Raw genomic sequence first — 26966 nt, 5'->3', positions numbered from 1 at the left:
TTTCATCTTAGATTGCTATTTTAAGAAATTATAACTGACAATTTAATTGATTGACTAGACCAATGAGCAAATGAAACTCCTAATGAAGCTCCTAAATTCTAGTTCTCAAAGTATAATCTTCCATCAGCAACATCAACATCACCAGAGAACTTAGTAGAAATGCAAATTCTCAGGCCATACCCTAGACCAACTGAATCAGAATCTCTGGGGTAGGGTTGGAAAACCTGTGTTTTAACAAGCCCTTCAGGTAATTGATGGCCACTAAATTTTGAGAAATACTCCTGAAAGCACAGAGAATGAAAAAATTAAAAAAGTGAGCAGCTACTGGTATTTGACTACAACTGTGAAACGAAATCCCCTTTTTTTCTGCTATCCTGAAGTAAGCTTAGATTTATTTTTGATATTTTTATTTTGAAATCATCAAAAAGATATTCTAAATGCTTCTATGTTAAGTGTCTATCCCTAGCTGTGTAAATGCATTTGTTCTAGTACATTTCAGTTTAAAAATGAGTTGCCAGGCAGATTTTTTTGTGCATATGAGCATGATGTGTCATTTGATTTAGTTGATGTATTTGTTTTGATGGCAGACTTTGATTAGGATAAAATACAATATTATAAGAAAACAAAATCACAACCCAGCAGTATACTATTTGCTTTCTTTGTTTTATTTGGTGGTAACATTTCTGACTTCATTTTTGTCAAGGAAACTATTTTCACAGCAGCACAGAATTAGTAATATAGTATTTTTTTAACTTTCAAAAAATGTGTTGTCTATTGGCAGCAGATGGCTGACATTGCTTTTTTTGTTTCTAGTGTCCACTTTTCCAGGAAATGACTCCCATCTGCAGCAAGAGGGATGCTGACCTTTAATGTGCATGTTAGTCACTTGTTTAGCTCAGTGCCAATCTAATAATATTACATATAATGTGAATTCGGTCGAAAGGTTGTGCTAGCCAGGTTTTTTTTTTTTTTTTCTAGAGTTTCAAGCTTTTGGAAATAGAAAGTTTGTTTGTTTCTAAAACTGAAATTGAGTTCTTTAGGTTGACTAGTAAATGGAGAGAGGAAAATTCTTGGTTGGGTCAAATTGTTAAATGTGGTACCAGGACAAATAGCATCAATATCACCTGTGGAACTTCTCAGAAATTCAAAATCTTGGGCCTAACTCCAGACTTACTGAATCTAGAATTCTGAGAGCGAGACCCAAAAATCTGTGCTTTATCAAACTGTCCTGGTAATTCTGATGCCTACTACAATTTGGGTACCAGTGGGTTAAAAGTTAGTTTTATTGTTTGTAAAGGAGAGCGTGGCGTTATAGAATTGTATGTACACTCCTAATAAAGCTGATCAAATCTGGAAAAAAGAGCTTTGTAACCAGAAGATCTTGGTTTGAACCTCACTTCTTAAAAATATATCAGACAAATTACTTAGCATCTCTTAGCCTTAGTTTCTTTTATTTTAAAACGATATTAGTAATCACAGAAATCATGGATCAGTGTTATTGTATTAGGTGCTCAATAAATACTGATTTGAAAGCCCCAGAAAACTTAACTTAGAATTAGAAGCCAACTTCTTTTTGGGGAGAATTGTCATTTTTAATGGAAGGAAAAAATTAAAAAATATTCAAGCTTCCTTCCAGTTGCTGTTGGAATCTTTCTGGAGGTTCCAAGTTGCTTTGAGTAATTTCATGTGCCTGAAGGTAGTCATGGAAAATTTTCATCTTTTGAAAGTCTTAAAGGTTCCTTGAATTCAAAATGGAAGGGACATCCTAGGACAGTCTATAGTTTCTTGTTTATTCTTTTAGAATTTCTTAAATGCAAATATAAACAAGTATGGATAATTATTATTCCCTTACCACAGAAGATAATACAGTATACACACTGTTATACGCACTGTTCAACACCGTACTTTTTCATGTTTAACAGTGTATGTTGGATATCTTTTTATAGAGAGAGCTCCATGCCTTTTTTTTTTTCTGGTCAACTTTATTGAGGACTGTTTTATATACAATGAATTGCATTTAATTTAAATATATAATTTGATGAGCTTTATGATTGTATATACCTGTGAAAGTACCACCACAGTTAAGATACAGAATGTTTCCCTTTTTTTCATAATATTTCATTATATGGATCTACCATAATTTTTTAGCTAGTCTTCTGTTGATGAGCACTTAAGTGCTGATGCAAGCAATTCTGTAATTAATACAGTGTTTTCATACAGTGCTTCCTATGTGGGCAGGTAAATCTGAGGTTAGATTACCAAATGGGGGATTGCTGAGCCAAAAGGGAAATAAATAAATTTGGTAGATGTTGCCAATTTGCCCTTCATAGACTTGGTACCAGTTTGAGTTCCCACTAGCAGTGTACGAAAGTACCTGTTTGCCCCATCTGGCTGACAAAGTATGTTATGAAACTTTGGATTTTTGCCAATTAGGTGGAAATGATTTTTTTAATGTAGTTTTAACTTGCAGTTTTCTTGTGAGCGAAAGTGAACATATTTTTGTATGTTAAGGATAGGCTCTTTGTAGTATTTACTTTTCTGTAAAATATCTGTTCATACTCTTTACCCATTTTCCTGTCGGATTTGGTTTTTCTACAGTTAATTTATAGGAACTCTTTATGTAAAATTAGAGATTAGCTCTTTCTTTGCAAATATTTTTTTCCCAGGTTGTTTGCTTTTGACACTGCAAGAACTTTAGTTGGGTGCATTTTTGCAACCCAGACTATCTTCCTAAAAGTTGCTTAACTTTGATTTGTTTTCTTCTTCCTTCCTTTTATCTCTCCTTCTTTTCTTCCTCCTTTCCTTCCTAGCCTAATTTCTTAAAAAAAGAGATTAGAGACAGTTTGAACCAAGTTGAACAATAATCAATTTAATGGGTAGATGTTGTTAAATTATTTTAATATATATGACCCTGGTTCATCTATCTTGAAGGCCATGTTTTTGGTATACTGTGCATTGGAGAAAGAACCTGTGCCAATGTCCTTGCCTCCAGCCTTGGTGCCACCTTCTAAGAGGAAAACGGTCAGTATATCAGGCTCTGTGCAGTTGATCCCCACTTCAACATCAGCCAAGGAATCTTACCACTCCTTACCACCTGTAGGCATTTTACCTACCAAAGCATCGTTAAGACAGGTATAGATTTATCAGTGTTAAAGCACTATTTTTTAAAAACAAAGTGCATGGCATTTAACAATTGATTGCTTGATGAAGACAGAAGGAACAATCAAAGGGATCAAAGATTTAGAGCTCCCTCTGGTTGAACCTGCATAATGGGATATCTCAGAAAACATAATCCTTCTGCATTTGGCTTTTCTTAGGTCATATGGATGTTTCATTGGCTTTGCCTTGATCTAGCTCAAATTAAAGTTGGAGGTAGCAGATACCCCATGCTAATCTGGCATCCTTGCTCTGGTATAATTAATAGATGTTTTTGTTTGTTTAATCTCTAGTTAACTCTTGATTCTTTGGGTTCAAGTTATCCAATTTCGGGTTGTCCAAGAACCTTTTTTTCCCTCCAAGCTGCTTCCTGTCAGATTGAATAAAGGAAAATAATGATAGGATATGCAAATCATCCAGCTTGGCTATAATTAACAATGCTGAATGAAACTATAAAAAATGAAGATTGAGAATTATCTGAATGTTTTATACAGACTCTTCCAGTTACCTATGTTAATGCGGGCATTCGTAAGTCAAGAGTTAACTGTGCTTGAATTTACTCATTACTTAAAAAGAAAAGAGTAAAATGGGCATCTATAAATAATCTCAACTGACCTATATTTTTCTTCTGTAATTTTGTCTTTACCGCAGTGTTTTGATAAAGGTGTGATAGACGTGATCCACTGTTGCTGTAGTTAGTAGTTAGTGGGGTAGAATTGCTCAGAATTAGTGACAGATACTGTCAGGGGTTAAAAGAGTGACACTTCAAAGTTTGTTTCATTTTGGCAGAAATTCTATATATACATACTTTTTTCCCCCCCCCTGTAGTGGGTTGTATCTCCTGCAGAAAAAGCTAAATATGATGAAATCTTCCTGAAAACTGATAAAGATATGGATGGATTTGTGTCTGGACTGGAAGTTCGTGAAATCTTCCTAAAGACAGGTTTACCTTCTACCTTACTAGCCCATATTTGGTAAGACTTTATTTAAATTGGTTTTAAAAACACATACAGTTTTGTATCAAATCTAGTGTTTATATTCTTATTAAAGACATTTGTAAATAGAACAGTTTTTTTCCCAGAATTCTTTATGGAGAAAGTTTAAAACTGAGGATTTCTTCTGGATAACAGACAGAGCTTAAGAATGGGTTACCTGAAATTTTATAAGATTGACATTGTTGGTTAATTGTTATCAGAATATTAAAATGCAGCATCTATTTATATCAGTTCATTAAAGGTAAATTTTAAAGGGATAACCCAAAATCTGAAATTTAAACAATATAAAAAAAGTTTCTTCAAGATGTGCTTTTATAATTCTGTAGGGTATATGAATACCTTTATACCTTTACATAGGAATTACACACTTGGTCCTTAAAAAAGACAAACCAAGTCAATTCCACATTAAATGAGATAACCTATATGAAAATGTTTTATAGTGTGCCTGCTGCCAATCCACAGGACTATACCAGTGGTTGTCTTGAGGTTTTTCAAGAGGCAGCAAAAATTAGTAGTGGTACCTTATAGTTGGAAAGAGAAACTTAGAAAAGAAAAAAGGGGAACAGAGGATCTGCCTTAAAAGATTCCCCAAGAACAAGAAAGATTATATGTATAACTAATAATAGCTGCCACTTTCAAGTGCCTTGGCCAGGCACCATGCTCAATAAATGGCGGCTCTCGTAAGTGTGGCGTTATGCCCACACTTTTGATGTACTTTGCCTTTAATTCACAGTAACCTTTCAAAATGGCTATTATCTTTGCTTTCTAAATGAAGAAAGGCTTGGAGAGTTTAAAAATTTGAATAAGATCCCAAAAATAATAATAGAAAAGCTGGAATCCAAGGATTCTTGACACTATAATCTGTAGTCTTTTTATCAGGCCATATTGGCTTTGAATGAATCAAACAAATCAGGACTTCAGAAGCTAAGCTTAAGGGGGAAAAAAAGGGAAAAAGAAGATAGAACATTTGTTGTTTGTCTTCAAGTGATTTTGTAAAGCTTTCCAGATTGCTGCCTTTTGTTCACATGTGATCTCCATTTGCAGCTGTTGTTTCTGCCTTGACTTGGTGATCCTTCTATCCTACTCCATGAGATGCAGGAAGGAAGCTGACAGGGAAATTTTTGCTTGGTTTAAAATTATTGTAATGCCACTAGTGAACCAAATTTGTTGAAACTTGGGTTTCACCTTTAACATTTTTTAATGTTGAAAATGTTGAGAGTAGAGAGTATTGGGATTCTTTGGCCCACCACAACTTCTACTCAGCAGTGGTTCTGGAAATTGGTAAGAATGCAAAAAGCATATCCTGATTAGAGGTACCTGCTCAGCACCAGGGTGAGCATCCACCAACCCCCATCTCTTGTTGTAGCTGGTTTCTCACTTCTAATGTTTGAGTTTTGGGCAGGCCACAAGTTGCTATGACTTTCTTTTTTTAATTCAACTTATTATTTTCAAAAAGCTACATAATCATATTACTTTTTCCTTGGATTTTTAGAATGCTAGTTGTGGCATTTTCTATAATCTTCATTTTGTTTTATTTGTACAGGGCATTGTGTGACACAAAGGACTGTGGGAAGCTTTCAAAGGATCAGTTTGCTTTGGCTTTTCACTTAATCAATCAAAAGTTAATAAAGGGCATTGACCCTCCTCATGTTCTTACTCCTGAGATGATTCCACCATCAGACAGGACTAGTTTACAGAAGGTAAGACAAAATAAAAGAAAACCTGAATGCATTAACAAAAAGGAACAAATGCTATGTCAGATGACAGACTATATTGGGACAGAATAGTGGAGAAAATGTATGTGGCTAGAAACAGAGCAGTATACTGTTTGTAGTTTATCTAGTTTGTGGCTATAAATATGCTTGGATGCCTTGTATGACATCCTTGGGCTGTAGCTCATTTATCCCTTCATTCATTACATGTATGGCAACCATATTTTCCAGTCTCAAAATTGGAAAAATGTGGTCTATTTTTCCCCTTCTGGATTTGTGGATTATTTTTTATGTATAGGATATAAAATTTAAACGAAATCTCTAAGAATTAAATTATGTTTCATTTGGTGATTTACTCTTACAGAAAACAATACAAAAAGCAAAATCTAGGAGATTGTGATTGTTTGATATCAATTTTAAATTTAAAAAAAAAAAACAAGAAAAACATTGTGTTGAGGAGAAATCTTTGTGGTTTTTACCACGTAGATGACCTGTTCCTGAGCGTGTGGACACATTTCTTATCTGTACAGCTAGAAACAGGTTTTGCTACTTTTGGCTTGTGGCCAGCAGCAGAAATTTTTAAAGCTACATTGTTTAGTCATGTTGTCCCTTGATTTTTCTCTCCTCATCTAGAAACCCTTCCTAGTATATAATACATGTACGGTATCTTGGCCTTAATAGATCTTTAAAAGGACTTGCATACTCTCATGGCTATTTGCTAATAAAAATACTCTGTACTTTTAAATCTCTTGTGACCTATAAAATAACCATTGCTGTGGTGATCCCTCAGACAGAGAGAGATATATATATCTGAGGAAAGTGCTCAATAAATTGTCAATAGAATATTTTGGTTTTGCATTAATTTTATCACATAGGTTCAAAAATCCCATTTTAACAAACTTATAAAAGTCAAAATTGGATTTATTTTTCTAAGTCAATGAACATTTATAGCCACCAAGTACAGAAGTTACATATAAGTGTTTTTATCCTTATTTTTAAATAAAATAAATATTCAGTTAGCTCTTTTGTGAGTTTTTTATGGGGAGCATTTTGTGAATTTTTTTTGAGATTTCTTATGATGTAGGACATGAGTTCCCTAAGTTGTAGAGAAAGCTAAAAGTGACGCCACCCAGAAAGATAAAGGTTACAAATCTGTGTTTATGCTCTCTGCTATAACAGTTATATTATGGAGTGCTGTATTGTTTCACCCTTCTTTTACCTATGGAGACTGTTTTTTTCCCCTTGCTACTTAATCTCTCACCAACACAAATTACAGATATGACAACTTTTTAAAGCAAATTATATTTGTTCATTGATGTCTCTATGACATTAATAGACACTTCAAGTTGTATCTACTCTACAGAGTTTTTTATGTAATAGATTTGTCTGAAGTCTATTCACTAGATCACAGACACACCTTGTTTATGTCAGATATCAGTACTGTTCATTAAAATGGGATTTTATCACTGTTGTCTTAATTTTTAACTTTAAATATTAAAATTAGCATTTGTTTTGTCTTTCAATAATCTTTTCTCTTTATAATCTGATTTTTTTTTTTAGAACTGCATTTTTTTGCAGCTTTGACTAATCCTTTTTTGAATGTTGCTTTCCTTTCTGTGTTTTTTCTAGTTTGGACTATTTTTTCCATTCTGCAGCACTCTGCTTTTCGCCTTTCTTGTACTGTCAGTTTCTTAACTACTCTCTCAAGGTTAGAGCTTTACTTTATGCCTTTTTAGCATTACAAGATACATTTTGAAATTAGAGGTTTTTTTATGCAGCTAAGTTGATGCAGAGAGAATACCTAAACAGCATGCTTTTGTCACATGTCTGTCACTTGGTCTGTGTGCATTTTAACTTGCCTTCTCTAGGCTCTCCAGTCCACTTAAAATCATCAACGTGGAGTTTTCATGTAATGCACAAAACAGAGTGAGAGGAAATATTTTGAAAGAAGGGGACATGCTACTACATTTTTCTTCATATGCCCTTCTTATATTTTATATACTGTTAGTTGAATTTTTTCCATGCTTCTTGGTTGCATGTCATTTTATTGCTTTAGTATTTCAGTGTAATTTTTGTGTCAGCAACAGAGTGACACAAACTATGTACCAACTACAGTACACTAATCTTTCTTTTGAGGCCATCTTGTGGTATCACCCTATAACTTGTTTGAAGTTAAACTTGTTTGTCTCACCCTTATTCAATGATACTTTTAGTAGTGAATGACTATCAAATATGAGTCACTGCTTTTGAATTAGAGTGACAGAAGAGGTGTGGAAGTCATGAGTTCTTGGTACACTTGCACCTCCGATAGCAAATTTCTCAGTAGCATTTAGGTGATATAAGTTACTCTTGGCAACAGAAGTGAGACCAAGTGCTAATTTTTCATTTTATTCACCTCTCAGACTCTCTGGCCAGACTTAGCTCATAAGTCAGGTTAAGACAGAGTTGGAATCCTAGTGAATACCTGTCACATTCAGAAATCCACTCTAAATTTGCTAATTTAGGATGCTAAGATTCTGTATCAGTGAAGCACAGTAAAATAGTAAGAGGTATAGTTGATATAAATCTTTAATATAAAATTGAGAATAGCATTAGTTGAGAATAGATGAGTTTCAGTATTGATAGTCAAAAACAAAACATCTGAGGACTGATAATACAGTAGAACATAAAGAAATATAGAAGGAATTATTTGCCAAATTTTATTACTATACCTATTTATTATGTTGGCTTTTAGGATAGTGGTTTCATTTACATAAGTAATCTTGATATGCAAATGCCAAAAGACAGGGTGTGAAATAGCACTTGAATTTAATCAGAAATCCGATCAAACTATTATTAGCTGGTACCTATTGTCACCTATAAGCAAGTCATTAAATCTGTTTCCTTAGCTCTCAAATAGAGTTAATAATATCTGCCCTTCCTACAACCCAATTTTTAGATTAGTTTTTAGAATTGACTAATGGACTTGAAAGTGCTTAGTAAATTGTAAACCATCATATAAATGTGAGGAGAATGGGAGATAGCGAACTTTTAGCTTTCTTCTGTTGTGCAAGTTGGTGACATTCATTATGTTCACAGCAACATAAGTATTGATACTAAATTTTCTGTTATGCTAATAAGATCCTCAATATATCTTAGTTTTACATGTTCAGGTAGTAGTTATATTTCCTAATGATGATTGTTCTGTTATTTGTTAATCTGGTTGTAGCATTAGGTATTAGGTCAACTGTTTGAAAGAGCAGTTATCTTTTTGCCCTGACTTTAGCCAGCTGTATAAGCCATCAACAGTGTGATTCACAAAGGAGATTGAGCCAAGGTAGTAGCAACTCATTGGGAAGCCATCCATCTTTCTGAGCATATTTTTTTGAGGAAGTTAAGTATAAGAATAGCTTACAATTATAAAATACCATAAAGTTTGTAGAGTGACTTCACATATAATATTTATTTCATTTAATTTTTAAAGTGGACAGGGCAGAGATTATTTCTTTATTTTCCAGTGTAGACCATGCAACTAATAAAATAGCAGACCTCAAAATAAATCCAGCTAGATTTTCTAACTGCACGTGCCATTCAGAGATCAATTTTGACACTTTTATCATTGAAGGAGAACCATAGGTAAAGGATGTCACATATGAAGATAGTTTCATATATGGTGAGAATTGTATTTACTATGGAAAATGCCTAAGCAGTTGGTTTTATTTTACATAGAGTAGACACTAAAAATATTTAATAAAAAGTGAATATTTGTTGAATTGCATAAAATCAACAACCATTATAATTCTAAGATTCAACAAAAATTTGTGTATTTACTCCGTGCCAGATGATGAAATAAATCACCATCTATCGCCACAAGAAATTTATATTTCAGGGGAGTAATTAGTTTATAAATCTGATAATTTGCTTTACTGCATGATTCTGGACAGGCTAGGATCAAGGGACCAAGACACTGGGATCTGTAGTGATGGTACATATTATAGAACAATAGCTTTTAGAGAATTTAAGGGCAAATGTCTTAGTATATAACTGTGTCTGTGTTTAAAATTGTACTAGATATGGTTTTCTTAATTAAATTAAAAGGGTTAATTATACCATAAAATTTGTAATACTCTATGTGGTTCTTCTAAACATTTTTAATGCTTTGCTGTATATAATTTTATAGTTATAATATATAATTGTGAACTTTTTGTTTTTAGAACATCATAGGATCAAGTCCTGTTGCAGATTTCTCTGCTATTAAGGAGCTAGATACCCTTAACAATGAAATAGTTGACCTACAGAGGTATGTAAAGTTAAGTTATAGCTGGCTGTGTAAATACACGCATACACACTCTTTCTTTTCTGTTTCTTGGTAAATGCTACTTTATTTGGTTAAGTACCATAGTTTTTCAGTTGGGAATGAGTGTACCTTATTTCATCAAAGCTAAGGCAACCTTTAACTGCAGGATGCACTATTTTCTTATGTACCACTACAAAAGAGAAATATCACTGCCAAATAAACAATGTCTTTCCATCAATTGTAAGATACTATTTGATTTCAGAAAGTGAAAAATGTGTATCTTAGAATGAATGAAATGCAGTTTTACTCCACCTTTAGATATTTGAATAACATGTTAGGAAATCATTATTATTTAAGAGCATGTTCTGTTGAGGAAATTAATTATAAGAATAGCTTACATTTTGTCAAAGGAATATTAAATGCAGAGACCATGCCAAGGGCTTTCGTAACTGTTATCTCATTTTTGATCCTCACAAAAATCTTGTGACTTGACATGGATGTTATTGTTTCTGTTTTATAGGTAAAGACTTTAGATGGATGCTTAGGTTATTTTGCCCAAAGCCATACAAATCTGTCAACAGTAGAACTAATACCTAATCTCTAGACTACTTGATTTGAATTGTCTGTCTTATACATAGGTATTGTGCAGAACAGATTTGACTACAAGTAGATTTGAATCTAAATATAGCAGGTACTATAGACAGTTCCATAATTTCTTTGTTTTCTGGAAACTTTCATGGTAATACTCAATTGTAAAAATGACCTACTAAAATTACTTATTAAAAGCGAGACCATTTTTCTGTCTACAAAGTGTATTTAAATATCTGGATTTACACTAACTTTTTTTTTTTTTTACTTTTACAGTACTTTGAGGTGAATAATGGCTGATACTTTATTTTATTGATGGTATTGAGACATAAGGGGATTAAATAATTTATCTGGACTATATGACAAGAACTTGGCAATGAATGATCTTTCCTCTTTCACAAGACTATATTGAGTTGCTGTAGAGAGACTTAGTTGTTACGGTTTTTCCAGTTGCAAGAAAGAACTCAACCCAGGCTAACTTAAGTGAGAGTAAATTTGTTGACTTGTGAATCTAAGACCTCTTAGAGGTAGGGATGGCTTAAGACATAGCTTCATACTGGCACTCAAATAATATACTCTATTCTCTTGCTTTCTCCATTTCTTGTTTCCACTTCCAGTGGGTTGTTCCATTCTCAAATAGACTTTCCCATTATGTTGTCAGGGGCACTATAGAACACCTAGCCACAGGTACTTAAAATTTCAAGTGTAGTGGAATGGCTCTCTTTTGGCAGGTCTTGCAAAAGCCCTAAGATTCAATCTGATTGGATTGGCATAATGCCATTCAACGTTCAGTGGCCAGGGATGTATATAGTGTGATTTTTCATGAACCTTGTCGTAGGAGTGGTGGGGGTTAGTTTGCCACCAACACCACATGAAGGTCAGGGGGTATCCCCACATGAAAATTCTGCCAGAGGAGAAATGAATTCTGGGAAGGTAAATGTCAGCTAGACACAGGTTTGCTTTAAATCAACAATAATTTCAGTGATCAGTCTTAGTATCATATACCTCTTTGAACAATATACCTGACATTCTGTAAACTTGGTCTGGGCACCTTTTTAAATGTTATTGTTTAGTTTTGAGCATATCCGCTTTGTGCCAAATTCTACCAAATTCTTATTTCCTGCTCAAAAATAGGCCTCTAATGCTAGAATCCTAGAAAGTACAACAAAATAAAACCAAAAACCCCTTGGATGTCATATAGTCCCAATTTCTTCCTTATTCATGAAAAAAAAATCAAATTCAAAGTCACACATTAAGTCAGCAACCGTGCTGGCTGGCACCCAACCCAGGTTGTATAAGTTCTACTTCTGTATTCTTGCCGTTATATGTCTGCCTCTCATTTTATTACTTTGGTTAGGAATAAGAGAACTAAACATTTGACTACTGAATCTATAATGATATGTAGACTTTTCATTTTTATATGGTCTATTAATGGTCCATAAATGGTTCGTTAACATTTTTCCTTGCCTTATGTATAATGTACATTAAATAGTAGCTAGATTTGAAAATATGTCTTCTTTGCCTCTTAGGCTTTTGAAAATGGCCACATACTCCAATATTCTAGGACTTGCTTGACTTTAGCAATAGTTATTTAATATATGAAATGTTTTATTGTGAGTTTTAATAGAAAGTAGAACATCATATGTAAAATCTTCTTGCCTGTGCAAACATTTATAATTATTAGTTACATTTTGGTCAACCGAGCTTTCACTAACCTCTAGTAACCATAATGTTAAGTTATACTAGTAGCACTCTTGTTTAGTGAATCACAGCTAACAACATAAAAAAAAAAATCTAATATTTTGTGACTGTCCGTCTTGTTAAGAAAATCAAAGAGCTCCAAAACCTTATTAGGTTTTAGGTTGTAGTCACATTTTATAAATGTATAATACATTTATGCATGATTTGACATTTGTGAAAATAGTTTCCCCAGGCTTTTATTTAGGTGAGATCTACAATGTAGGCAAACTTCCATCATCTGTCAACTCCAGTAACATCATAATGAGACTTCGCTACCTGTACTAAAATTATGATTGTTAAAATTCTCTTTTATAAATGGTTGTATGAGGTTACTATCAAGTCTTCAAGATATTTCATTATAAATCTTGGCTTTTGTTATTATGAGTAGCAATTTTTTCTGTGCAATAACTACTCTTCAGCCTTTAAATCTTATTAATATATCAGAATTTGATGTGTATAACCACAAAACAACAACAAAAAAAGAATTTAAATAGAATTTGTGGTTTTTACTAAATTATATTTGATAAAAAAATTAGCCTCTTCTTATTTGTTAGTTTTCGGATAAAGATATTAAATTTTAGTCCAGGGGCCAAACCTGCAAATATACAACATATTGTAATATGTAATTGTAATGAGTATGTAATAAATATGGTGCTTTCTAAGATTTATTTTTCCCTTTTGATGGGGGAAATAAAAATTTGCATAATTTAGGAAAGCATAATGAAGAAGGAATGTGTTTCTTAGAATAATATTTTATTTTGAGCATTCAAAATCAATGGAAATATGGAAAGTTGTATATAACCCCAGAGTTAGTTGTTGGGTACAGAATGTTCTCTTTCATTGATCAAAAAATGAGATATTATTTTAATCTCTAATTAACCAAATTGTTTCTAGTTGAAAACATAAGACGTTGAGAGCTTGATGCAGGATGCCTTGTTGCCATTTTTTTCTTTAAATTTTTTATATAATTCCTTCAATTTCTGCTATATGGAGATTTAATTATGTTGGTCAGATTAAATTGGTATGATATTTTTAACTTAAGAAAAAACAATGGTTGTAATATAATATAATAGTCTTATCAAATACCTGAATCTCTTGCCCAGGCTCAAGACCTCTATTTTTCATTGCCTACTAGTGTTTTCATCCGACTGTCCAGTAGGATGTGACTTCCTGATCTTCCTCTGACCACTATCGTTGTCTCTTTTATTTTCCTCTCTCAGTGACATCACCATTCATCTAGTCACTGAAGCTACAAACCTGGGATTTATTTTCCTCTCATCTTTATTCTTCTGTCTTGGAAATGTTTCTTGAGACTATTTCTACCATCTCCTTTGGCTAATCAACTCCTCATTCTCAAGTCTCACCTTAGATATCATTTCCTCCAGAAAGAAAAGCCTTCTCTGACTACTTTACTTCCCAACCCCACATCTGTCAAATCTTAAATGAGAGTCTATCTAACATAGTTTTTATATTTACATTCGTTGTAACATTTCCATACTTTATTAATTGTCTTTTGTTTGGATCTCTTACGAGACTGTGTACTTTTTAAGCATAGGGACTATTTGCTTGTTCAGTGTTCTATTTCAACTTACATAATAGATGGGAAAATAATTTGCTCAGTATTGCTGAACTCTGTCCTTTATGCTCTACCGTTTCTGTCTTAGTCTTAGCCTTTATCTCTTACGTAGATCACTGCTATGACCTCCTAATTAACTCTCTGCTTAGAGTCTCTTGACCATCCTACAATCCTACCTTCAACTGAGTGTTAAGTACAACTCAGATCCCTTAGAGACTCCCCTTTTCCAACTGGATCTAGTTCACTTTCCTTTGTGGTGTTCCCTTGGCATCCTGACCATTCTTTTGTCTTATCCACCTCCCAAAGTAAAGTAGTATCATCTCCTGATATAACACTGTAAAGTTTCTTGAGAGCAGATGCTCTTGTACTCTCAGTGTTCAGCATAGTACTCTAATCTATTTCAGTTTCATTCCCCGTCTTCAGCCCTATGATGGGTGGGCTTATCTTTCATCTCAACATGCCACTATTTTATTCTTCTGTGCCTCTGATCCTACTGTTCCTCTTTTCCTGAACACACCTTTTATCTTGTAAACTTACACTCATGCTTCAAGGTTCAGCTTAAATACCATCTCCTTTGTGAAACCTTCTCTGAAACCTTGATTACTGGTTACTCTTTCCTTTTTGTTTTTAGAGAGTTTATTCCTTTATGATACTACTCACCACATTTTATTGTGGTCTCTTTTTAATATGTCTTTTTTTAAAAAAATTGAACTCACTCAGGGCAGGAGCTATGTCTTACTCATTTGGATAAGTCTAGAAATTAATGCACCCATTTCCTGAAACCATAGTATCTCTATATAGGTTAGTTAGTTGAATGAATGAATCAAAGTATGTTACAAAAAACTATTTCCCAGATTTAATTCCTATAAAGTTTATGACGGATTAGAAGCCATTATGTTAAACGATTAAATAAGGCAAAAGAGCTTCTGAATAATAGCTTATTTTGAAGACTACAGAAGAGGATTTTATAGACAAAAGGATTTTTAATTCTCACAGGGACATTAGTGGGCTGATTTTTCATATTTTGACAATCTGTTTTTGTGTCAGGGATCTCTGTTGAGAATCTGATAAAGGTTTTTAGATTCTGCTCCCAGAAAAAAAGAACATGTGTAACCATGTACAACATTTTGCATTTATTTTAGGAGTGACCAGACCCTTAAAAACTACCCATGGAACCATTTTTAAGAGCCCTTGTTCTGAAAGTAAAATGGCTCAAATAGAGAAGTTCTTGGTAGGGAGAAAGCGAAATTACTGAGAAATTGCTTCAGTCACTTAGTGCAGTGGCGGTGGTGAATTATGCTGAGGCAGGAGTTAACATTTGTTTATCTTCTACCAGCTTCCACTTGCTTCCTGTCTCTGTCCTTTTAGCAGGAACCTTAGGAAGTAAAAGCTACATCCTGTTAGGCCAGTGTGTTATCCTGGTCTCCGGCCAGTAAACAGGATAGATAATTACAATGATAATTATTAGGCATTATGCAATGTCTGCTCTATGTAAATTCTTATTCAATTCTTGCAACCTTGCTGAAGGGTAAGTAGTCGTATCTCAATTTTTCAGATGAGGAATGGACAAGTCTTTTCTAAAAAGCATTCCCTAATACCCACCTCAGCTCAGAGAGCACTCAATTTACTTCTCTCAGAACTTAACTTATGATACAGAGTTATATTTATTTCCCCAGTAGACTCCGAGCTCTGTGTGATAACACAGAATGTCTCTTATTTCTAGTAAAGGCAGACAGTGTAGTGTTTCAGAGCACAGACTTTCTAACCAGATTGCTTGGTTTGACTCCTGACATGACTTAGACAAGTTACTTATTTAATTGTCTGTGCCTCAGTTTTTACATCTGTAAAATGGAAATGATGAATAATACCATGTATATGCTTAGTGTAATTCTTGGAACATGGTAATTCTCAATACATGTTAGTAATCATCATCATCATCATCATCCCCAACACCTAGCTCAGCACTTAAAGCACAGCATTTACTCAATAGGTGCTCAGCAAACATTGGTTGGAGTAAGCTGAATGAATACTCTCTCCCTAGTTGAAGAGAGACTGGAACTATGTATTCATGTAGTCAGAATCTGTGTTCCTAACTATATAGATCTCTACCTCAATTATATTTGAGAGCTGATTTTTAAATAATATTTAAGGCAATATCAGCATATATTTTGAATTTATAAAAATTGTATTTTCAGTTTAGTTCAGTTCCAGTACCATAGAAACTGTGAGCTCTGGAGAAAGCATTGTTTATATTATTGAATCTGGAGCTCTTTTATTTATATAATTTAACCTATTTGGCTTCTGGCCGTGTGAAGATCTGTGGTACTACCTGATACTAGAAAGTCTTAGTCATGACTTCCTTAAGAATGGCATTAGTGATTGACAGATTGAAGCTCTAGATTGTAGTGTGCATTTATTTGGTAATAAGGAGGCAATTTAATTAATTTTCACATAAAGGAAATGGCTCAACATTTAAAACCTCCAGAGGTCTTTATATTTTCATATGACTTCGAGTTACTATCTAGAAACATTCCTTTCATTCCTGTAGGACTCCCTTTAGCATTTCTTGTACCACAGGTTAATGGTAATGAAGTCCCTTGCTTTTGTTCATCTGGGAGTATCTTGATTTCTTTCTCATTTTTTTAAGGACAGTTTTGTCAGTCAGAGTATTTTCTGTTAACAGTTTTGTTCTTTCAGCCCTTTAAATTTATTTTCCCACTGTCTTCTTGCCTTCAAGGTTTTTTCTGTTGAGAAATCCACCAATAAACTTACTGAGGACCCTTTTATGTAATAAGTCTCTTCTTTCTTACTGTTTTCAAGATTCTGTCTTTGTCTTTGAACAGTTCAATTATGATGTGTCTGAGTGGGTCTTTTTGGGTTTTTCTCTTGGAGTTTATTGAGCTTCTTGGATTATAGACTTATGTATTTCATTAAATTTTGGAAGTATTCTTCTTAGTTTATCTCTTAGTCTGCCATTTTGCTGATATCCTCGGTGCTTTCTTGCGTAACCTTTCTCTTCTATTTGAAATGTCATTTTTCTACCCAACATTCATTCTTTCCATAGCTGAAGTCTCACCTCCTTCACAAAGCATTTCCAGGCTGGAATAATTTCTGTTGATAAACATACCACTTACTATCAACATAACTTACTTGGCAATTAATGATCCTTCCTTCACAGATACCAAGGAAGTCTTTTCAAACTCTCGTCAGGGAAAGTTAGGTACCCATCTTCAGGTCCCCACAGTGCCTCGTATTTACTTATTGTGAGACCCAGTACACTGCATTGCAATACTCTTCTGCCCAACTCCTCACATACACTGAGTTGTGAGTTTCTTAATGGCAGGTACCAGTCTCATTGTTTCTTGTACTCCTAAAGTGTAACAGTGACAGATATGTAGTAGGATTCGATATTTGCTGAAAGTTGCATAGGGATATATTTGGTTCCATTGTATATTTTCTCTTTCACTCATCTCAACAATCCCCACATACGATATGTAAAATAGATAGTATCTTCAGTTTAAGGAGTTGGCTCACACGATTGTGGGAGCTGCAAGTCCAAAATCTGTAGGACAGGCTGGTGGGCTAGAGACCCACACTATGCAGGGTAATAACTAAAAGTCTACTGATTTAAATGTTAATTTCATCTAAAAATACCTTTACAGCAACATCCAGACTGGTGTTTGACCAAATATCTAGGTACCATAGCCTAGTGAAGTTAATAATGTACACTTAACCATCACAGGGGCGACAGGAACCAGCTCTACCAAGACTCTGTCTCCTTGCTTTTCACCTCAGCTTCTTTGTATGAAAATTCTATTATTCTTTAAATGGGGCAACAGATGCCAGCAGCATCTGGACTCATATTCGTCCATCTTTATCATTTCACAGGAATGATTTTTCTTAAGAACAAATGAGATAATCCATGTAAACTGCTTATCACGAAACACCTATCATGTAGTAAATGCTTAATCAATGTTAGTTTCTGTAAGCAGTAGTGGTGGTGGTGGTGGTGGTCGTCGTGGTGTAGTAATGGTAGTAGTGGTAGTAGTAGAAGATATGGTAGTGGTAGTTTTCTGTTAGTTCCAAATAAAGGCATCCTAGCTAAAGATTACGACTGCCTTAACTTCTTTGGTCGTGGGCCTATTTTTGTATTAATTCCTGTGACTGTGGGGTGGAGTACTATGGCCAGTTGAAGTTTGGCCAGAAGTCAGTCCCTGGCCAGTCATTGCTTAGAGTTTGATTCTATAAAAAGATGGCATCTTCTATTTGACCTGTGTGGATAGAAAGATGATAGTTGAGGGGGAAAGAGCATCTCCTCAGAGGATTGCTGGGCCCTAGAAGAAGGAAAGAATGGCCAGAACAAATAGCTGCTACTGTAGTGATTTAACTAAGATCACATGTGATGGAGCCAGCATTTGAATTCTGAACTATTTCACTCCAAGTTGTGTGATTTGAAAACTGTATAATGAGTTTCTAAAAGTAGAGAGTTGTTGTTGGATTATTTTGAGTATGTGCAGAGATTTCAGTGAATATATATTGTACAACTGTGTATTATTAGATCAATGTTTTCTAATTTTTTTGTAACTCATAATTTCCTTTAACAAATTTAAAAATTACTTCATCAATGTTACTTAAAATTATAAGAAATGTTAATGTTATAAGTAAAAAGCAACCAAAGCATAGGCTCAGAGCCTGCTTTTTTCCTAATTACATGTCATCTTGTATGTTTTGCCTTGCAAATCTTAAGATAGTAGAGATAGTAGCATCTGCATAATGAAAAATAAGACTGCAGCCCTGAAAGCTGGTGACTTAATCAGAATCAGAAAAACTTTCTGTAAGACCCAGATGCCTTAGTGAAGACTACATGATGAAAATAGCATGCTTTTCTGTTTCCTTGTTAGATTTATTGAAAGTTAAGCTACTTAATAATAAGAGAATCTTTAGGGTTAAATGTGCCCAAATGGATTTTTATAAATAAGCCTTAGGATTGAAAAATATATCTTCATGGGTTTCACAAATTTATAGTTTTCAACTGGTTTCTAGTTTTTATTGTTTTCCGATTGGAAAATAATAGATGCTTATGTTCACAAAGCAAGACATAGAACTGTATCTGAGAAGGACTTTGAAGATGATTTAATCCTGTTGCTCTGACAATATTGGGATTATATCAAAATTAAGACAGATGGCTCACTCCTTTTTCTCCATAAACAGAGCCTGGCTAAATGGAGGTGAATTGCATGGCCTCTAACAGTCCTTGTGAATAGCTTTTGACCACTTCCTAGTAGATTTATGTAGTTTTCAATTTTAAGCTTTTAAAAGCCTTGCTTGGGCTTTGCTCTCCTTGCTGGTTCAGATACTGGTTTCCATGGAACCAGAACAGTCAGCCTTCGGAATACCAGGAAGCTCTGTGCCTGGCCTTTATGGCTTTGGTGTTTGTGGATTCCTCAATGTGTACTAGCATCTCAGTAGTGAGTAGGACTAGAGAGATAGTCTAAGATAGAGGGTATATAAGGTCATTTCTTTTCCCTTTTCTGGAAGTTACTAAGGTGAAAGCAATAGCTATTTCCTATCTTGACATCCAAATGAGTAGTCCTGTGGACAAAATGCTCACATACCTATTTTTAAAATAAATCTTTTGTTTGTCTTATCCGTCTGTATTGGTGGGCTTCTTAGGAAACTGCATCTAAGTATTATTTTTCATTGAAATGTTTAAATTACTAATGTTAAGCAGAATGCTTTGTATTACTTATACATCCATCACCTTTAGAAAAATATATGTGTTGATTTGAAAGAGAGGAAAATCTAAGAAATATGGCCAGGCATCCTTAGTGTCCCTAAATGTGTTTAGATGTTTTTACTTGCCTGAAATGAGAAGGATAGCTGTATAAAAAGTAAAAAGCAGTATAACAATTTGGCATCTCTGAAATTATAATCTAAGTTAATGATAAAATTATTTAGTTTTCAGTCTGATTTATAGGACAGTTTCAATTGTAATGTTATTTTTTTTATAGAAAGTAATATAACTGACAATTTTATTTCTTTTTAAAGTTTTCTGTTTAGTAGGGTATGTTTTACTACTTGGCTTTAATAATAAAAGGAATATATGAGACCAGATGTTTACTAGGTAAAAGTAGATCAAAAATTTAAATTTAATCGATTTCAATGCTAAGAAAAATTAATATCTAAAGAGTCTCATATGTTATTTAATTGGGAATGGTTTTCAGGATATATTTGGAGACATCACCACTACTCCCCACCTACACCCAAAATTATGAAGAGAAATTTGTACTTTCTAAACTTCCTCCATTTTACCCAAATATAGACTATGTTTGCTTGTTAGAGCCGAGAGTCCTTTGTAATCTGTTTCCTTTTTCGCCAAGCAAGCTTCCTTCTGCTTTCCCATTCTTCTGTCTTGTCTCCTTTAAGCCAGCTTACGGTCTTGCAGCCCTGTTTTCCTGCAGGTACACTTGATCTGAGCAGACACAGTCAGTAAAGCAGTTAACAGTGGAGCAGAAAGGGTTGAATACAAACATGCTCATTAGTGTGTGTAGTGCTGATCTTTGATACTGTGTAACGTTTTTTTATTTTTATTATTGTCTACTTTGGGAAACCAGGAGCCGAATTGATATTGACCTTGTGTGGAATGCCTCTGAAGATTTGAGATGGGGGGAGGGGGCTAGTTTTTCATGTGACTTATCTCTGGCATGCTGCAGCGGGACTGCAAACACTCTTCTGCTCACATAAGGAGGAAAGAAAAAAATTTCCAAGAGTGAGCTTACAGAATTTGTAGGGTATAATTAGGATTTTCTTCCTACGTTTTTCTATTTTCCTGTTTTATCTAATTTTACAAGGGTTGAAAGTGGGGTATGACCTTTGTATAATAAGTAGATTGAGGTATGGGAGGAACAGGCTGCAACAATGATTCGTATGGTAAGGGACTGTTTATTAAAATCTCCGCGACATCATGACCCACATTGCGACCCATCTGACAAACGGTTAGTGAGCTCCTTGGCCATCTCAAGTGTCTAAAAGTAGCAATATACAGAGGCTTTATTCTTGTGCTTTCTTTCTCCCATATAAATCTTAAAAACATTGTGCCTACATATCCAAAACAGTTGAGTTTTGTCTACGTTTAAAATCTCACCTCAAAAGGTGAGAAATATAAATGTAGCATGCAGTAGTCCGTTAAGTTATCTCCTTTGGAATAATTTTCTCACTTCCTTTTATGCTACAGTTTAATGGAGCCTGAGCTTATGTTTGGGTTATGTCTGGGATCAAACTGAGATGTAGTCATGAAGCTCTAAGGGGAAACTGCAGTAGTTAGTCTGGAGGATTTCCTTCTTGAATGCCATCCTCCCTTCTTCATATTGCTTTCTTTTACCTCCCTTGCCCCCACTTCCAAAAATGTATTGCTACAGAATTCTATGGCTTTTTCTCTTATTTTGTAGAAAAGCAAGGAAAGTGAAGGAAACTCGTGTGTGTGTGTGTGATTTTAGTACAAATGGCAGTTAAATTTATTACATCAAAAGAAATGACTTTATTTTGTAATTTTGAATCTAAGATTGCTTAAGGTTCATTCATTAGGATTCCTATCCAGCTTGGATGGAAGCATGTAAGAATTTAGATAATGATATTTCAAAGTTAAGTAGGATTCTAGCATGTTTGATCTGAAGAGCAGAAAGAGTTAATTGCTAATGTGATTTTTTTCACTTATTATACATTATTTTATGTATTTAATCAATGGAGATTGGTGATCTTAAAATAGCCTTTTTTAGCACATGTATTTGATAGAGCTAATGGCCTGTGTATTGGCAATCCTTTTTCCATATTCTCTCTGTTTCATTCTAAAATTGGTATACACCAGTGATTTAAGAGGAAATTAACACTTCAGTAAATGTCTTTTACCTTAATAATGTTGACTGTTTCTATTAGCCATTTTCATTTGATTTAACAGTGGTCCTTAAGGGTTAAGCTTACAGAGCTGATGCAACCCCTCCTTTTTTTACCAGCAATTTTCATTGGACAGCATTTCCATAGCAACAGTGAGATCAGTGAAACCTGAGTGTTTCATTGATTATTTTTCTCCTCTTCCTTTTTTAATCTATTCTCTTTTTACCACATTTTAGTGAGAAAGCGATTTTTTTTTTAACAAACAGAGCTTATATTGATTTCTGTTCCATAAATAATTAAAAGAGGGTAGAATAATCTGCCCTTCATTTAAAAATTGAATGTTTCACTATGTATTTAAAAAGCGATTCAGGATTAGGAGGATGGATAACCATACCGGCTGTAGCTGATGTTCTCAAATATTCTTGCATTGTTTGCTGGTCTTCTAGGGAAAAGAATAATGTGGAACAGGACCTTAAGGAGAAAGAAGATACCATTAAACAGAGGACGTGTGAGGTCCAGGTACGTGAACTGTAAAATTCAGTTCTATTTCTGATTTAGGAGAATTCATTTTAAATGTATAGGGTCATTTACTATGTGATAGTTGTGATGTTGATGAATAGGTCAAAGAATACCTGTTACATTTATATATGTGATATAAATATGTATGATGATTGTTTTTCTCTGAATTCTGGCCTGCAAAGATCATATGGCAATGAGAAAGCATTATTTTTCATCATAAATTTATAGTTTTGAAAGTATTTTAAAGGTAATATTTACCTACTTATTATATCATTAAAGGTAAGTTTGACTTATGATGTAAATATTATTACAGCAGTAAAATTAAATGAGTAGTAAAATCGTCATCATTACCATGAAAATGCAAATTGCTTTTTCATAGATGTGAGATTTTGTTAGCTAGGAGACCTAGTATTTTAAAAGACTGTCTTTCATAATACTGGCAAGGTGGAAATGATGTGGAACAATTTAAAATAGTATTTTATAAGTTGCTCAGTAGCCAGGGTATCGTAAACTTTGGGATAAAGAGATTTAATTCATTTTCACTAAGTGCTATGTTAAAGAGCTTCATTTTACAAATAAAGAATATAATAAAACCTCAGTTTTTGACTGAGAAATGACACAAAAAGGGGTATTTCAAACATTAAAAATATAGAAAACCGGGCAATGTTGCAATTAGAACAGTAAGCATTGCATGTGACCATGTTACCGGGGCACTGATTCCTGAATGCTGCACCAGCACACACAGGAGGCTGGGAGTAGAAGCACTGGCAGCAGTTGCCATTAATAGCTCATGGATGGTCATTTCTTAACATGTTACTTGTATGTTGGATTTCCCTGCTTATCTCAGTTTTAAATGAGTGAAAGCTCTAAATTGTTAGATGCATTGATTTGTTTTGCTGTGAGACATTCACCAGAGATCGTCTACCAGGTAGATGGTGTTAGGGTGGGGAGAATGATTGACCGAGGGATTCAGGAAGAAGCCAGAGAGACTTCTTGTTGGAAATTGATTCTCATATTGAAAGACTACATTTACTATATATACTAGAGTTTTCCTAGAGGTGGTACAGAAGTCAAGAGATCATCACTAATATATTTCTCTTTGTGGTAGTGGGGTGGGGGAGGGGTTATGTCAATTATGTTATTCTTGTGTAGGTTTTGAGCTTTACAGACTTTAAGCAGTTATTGCTGAACATAGTTTAAGAATAGAAGAAAAAATAATCTACGAAAGTTTTCTGAATCTGAAGAAATAGATATAGTTACTGATAAAATCTTGGATAGCTTCAAAATTTAACCAGATAATGTTTAAAAGGTACGAAGTTTTTTGCGATAGACAATATTTTGTTATTTGTGTACATGTTGGTTTTCCCTACCACATCTTTTGAGGATGTGAATTTAAATAGCCAGCTTAGACAAACATTAAAATTTACATGATTCCTTTTAGGCTAAACGAGCTATGTTTGAATATTTGATTCCTTATAGTTTTGCTGTCAGTCAAAATTTCTTCGTGATTTGCTTATCTTTCTTAGTGGTGATGGTACGGTATATGTTAATCTTAAGCTTTGCTAAATCTCAAGTGTAGGATTGGCAGAGAAGTCTAAATTGTTTAATTTTTCTGCATAAGGTGCTGTAAGTGAAAGGCATCTTGGAGCATTACTGGTACAAATCAAGTTGTAATGGTTGAACATAAGTTCATTAAAAAAGAACATTGAACTAAGCTTTGCATTAATAGGTTCATTACTCATTTCATTCCAATACACATGTCTGTATTGTCCATGATAATAAGACACTAGGCTAAGAATGACACAGATAATTGACATCTACAACTAATTAAAACTTTTCATCTTAGTGATTATTTTCTGTTTTCTAAAGTACAAGACAATAGGTAATAAGCAGATTTCATTACCTATTGAATTAACTCTGATTTACCCATTGGAAATGAGACATAGACTAAGAAACACATGGATAATTAAAATTAAAATCTGTTAAGTGACTGCAGCTCCTAGTGCTTATTTTCTAATTTCTCTGGCAAAGGCAGTTTACTGGAGCTATTAATAAACAGCAGAATCAAAGAATGTGTACTTCACTGCTTTTTGATGCTGCTTTATAATGGTGATAGTAATGAGAAATGCCAAAATGAAGACATCAGAGGAGAAGGGAATTTTGACCTATCAGTGAATGTCTGCCTAATCCAAAATTGTTTTTTCTGAGTGTTCTTGCTTTTTTTCCATATTTATAAGTCATAGGTAGTGATTATATGAGCTCATGTCTCAAGGCAGAAACCAAACTTTCAAAACCTCTTTAAATGTGACCAAAGTGCCAAAAGACTAGTTTGTTTTTGTTTGTTTTGCATTTACATAGTCTTCCTAATTCAGTAAAATTAGAAATTGTCCAAATAATTAAATTCTAAATTTTTGTTTTCTGTCTATTGTCCCATGAATTACATATTGAAAACTTTCAGTTCTAGATTTTTTTCTTGAAGTCCAAACCAATGATTAACTTCAAATTTAATTTCATGATAAGCAATGCTAGCGTATCAAGTTCTGCAGAGAAATTAGGCCCAAAGTAATCCAAGGGGAAAAGGCTATAAAAGACCATTCTGTCTTGAACGTTTATGGTTTGGGCTTTTGTTAAGGGGAGAAGGTAGACCCGCACTTTTTTCTACCTTAAGCTGCCTGTGTACAATTTTATTAAAATTTTTCTCCTGAGTAGTCAACAAATATTTAGAAATTCACCCTCATATGTCTGCTTTCTTCAGTTTTGCAGAGAAGTTTATAGGAACGGCTTGGTATCAGACAAACTTGAATTTCGTTCCCAGATCTGGCTCTTCCTAGGTTTGCGATCCTAAGTAATTTAACAGCTCTAAACATTAGTTTTCTCTTCTGCAACATGGGATAATAAAAATACCACACAGTTAGTTGGTGGGAGAATAAAATGAGATGATGAAGGTCAAGTGCCTCACAGAGTGATTGGCACTGGGTAAGAGTTCAATAAATGTTCTGATTAGTAATAGTGTCCTGTACCTTATGTCATCTCCTTATTATCCTCCCTTCGCTGTCAAGCTCTTTATCTGTGACTTGTATCTTCACTTCAGGCTGTGTGCGCATAGGACTCACCAGTTTGAAAATACCTTTTCTTCCCTAGATATTGCTGCCACATTAGCTACCAAACTCTTTTTCTATATATTTGTTTTTTTGTGGCCATTTTTTCCTTCCTGTCCTTTCAGTAATCCTACTTAGTGTGCTGTTAACCTATATGACAGTGCTTAAATTTTTCTCCTCAGAACCAATCCATTGGTTACTGCTTTCCTGGATTGCACTCTCCTAGATATTCTCGTACTCTGTCTCTTTGCTTCTGTTGCCTTTGCTGGGGACTGACTGACACACTTCCTGCCACCCGCCCCCCCTGCACCCCGCCCCAGTTCCTTCCTTTTCAGTAGCCCCTGTCATCCACACCCATGACTCCCAAGTATTTATCAGGCCCTCAAATCTCCTGAGTAGCAGTCTCATATCTCTAATTGGGCATTTTGGTGTTTATCATTTCAAAGTCAATATGTCTAAAATAAATCTCATCTTGCTGAAAAAAATTGGCTTCAATTTTGAACTTTCCTATTTCTGTCAGTGTTTTCCTTTCTCATTCCTGCCACCCTTATCACCTAACATCTAAAAATTTAAAAATTTAAAATCAGATCACAAATATTTAACCTTTTTTTTTTTTTGTCTTTCTTCCTAAACTAATTTTAGTATTATGACTCTCAGGTGTGAAAACATTGACTGCTGCTCACTGCCGCTGTTAGTGATGGGAGGATGTCATACTTGCTGGGTATAGTAGAGTTAGAAAATAGAAAAAAGGATAAGATATAAACCCTTCTCTTTTGCTACTCATTTTTTAATTTTCTGTTTCTGAATTGTGTGCCTGTGCATTCTCCTTCTTTTTCCCACCCTTATACCTTTTGTCCTTGCAATCTAGAATGTTCCCTACCTCCCTGCTCATGTGAATTCTACCCACGTCTTAAAGCCCAGCTCAAACTCCACCATTTCTTTAAAACTTTCCCTTCTCTGTTTTTTCAGTCTACACCAGTCTTTCTTGTGTCGAAACTTCCACAGAAGAGTGTATCCACTTATATTGCATGTACAGTATGTTACCTTATTGTACTGGTTTAGTGTATATGTATATAGATTCCACTATCTTCTAGCCTATATTGTGAGCTCCTTAAGCTTAGAAATTGTATCTTGGATCATATCTTTTATTATATTTGGTAATGTATTGTTAGATGGAGGTAAATTTAAGGAAGTGGTTGACAACAAATGAATAAAGTTTCATCTTGTGCATGAAATTAAAAATAGGCCAAGACACACTCAGAAACCACAGGCAGAACTATTGGGAGCACAGTAGGTATCATGAAGAATCATGCTTTTCCATATTATTCATACTATCTTCATGCACAAGAAGCTCTCAGTTATTTATGCTATATCAGTAAAGATTCAGTAATTTATAGTAATTGTCCATTTTTTAAA

The 26966-nt window shown here is 34.2% G+C and overlaps 1 protein-coding gene across 2 annotated transcripts in view; it reads left to right on the top strand.

The window, feature by feature from the left end:
• The window catches only part of EPS15 (epidermal growth factor receptor pathway substrate 15), a 107228-nt gene that overhangs the window by 41723 nt on the left and 38539 nt on the right, over positions 1-26966 (top strand). For both annotated transcript variants that reach the window (XM_036233861.1, XM_036233868.1), the window contains exons 9-13: positions 2932-3021; positions 3985-4130; positions 5695-5851; positions 10057-10142; positions 22380-22452. In XM_036233861.1, coding sequence (XP_036089754.1) covers positions 2932-3021; positions 3985-4130; positions 5695-5851; positions 10057-10142; positions 22380-22452 — 552 coding nt within the window. The remainder of the gene's footprint in view (positions 1-2931; positions 3022-3984; positions 4131-5694; positions 5852-10056; positions 10143-22379; positions 22453-26966) is intronic.

This window comes from Rousettus aegyptiacus, unplaced genomic scaffold (assembly GCF_014176215.1).
Source record: "Rousettus aegyptiacus isolate mRouAeg1 unplaced genomic scaffold, mRouAeg1.p scaffold_m13_p_1, whole genome shotgun sequence".
NCBI classification, from domain to species: domain Eukaryota; kingdom Metazoa; phylum Chordata; class Mammalia; order Chiroptera; family Pteropodidae; genus Rousettus; species Rousettus aegyptiacus.
Note: the sequence above shows the minus strand (reverse complement) of the source record. Positions and strands in the feature narration are given on the sequence as shown.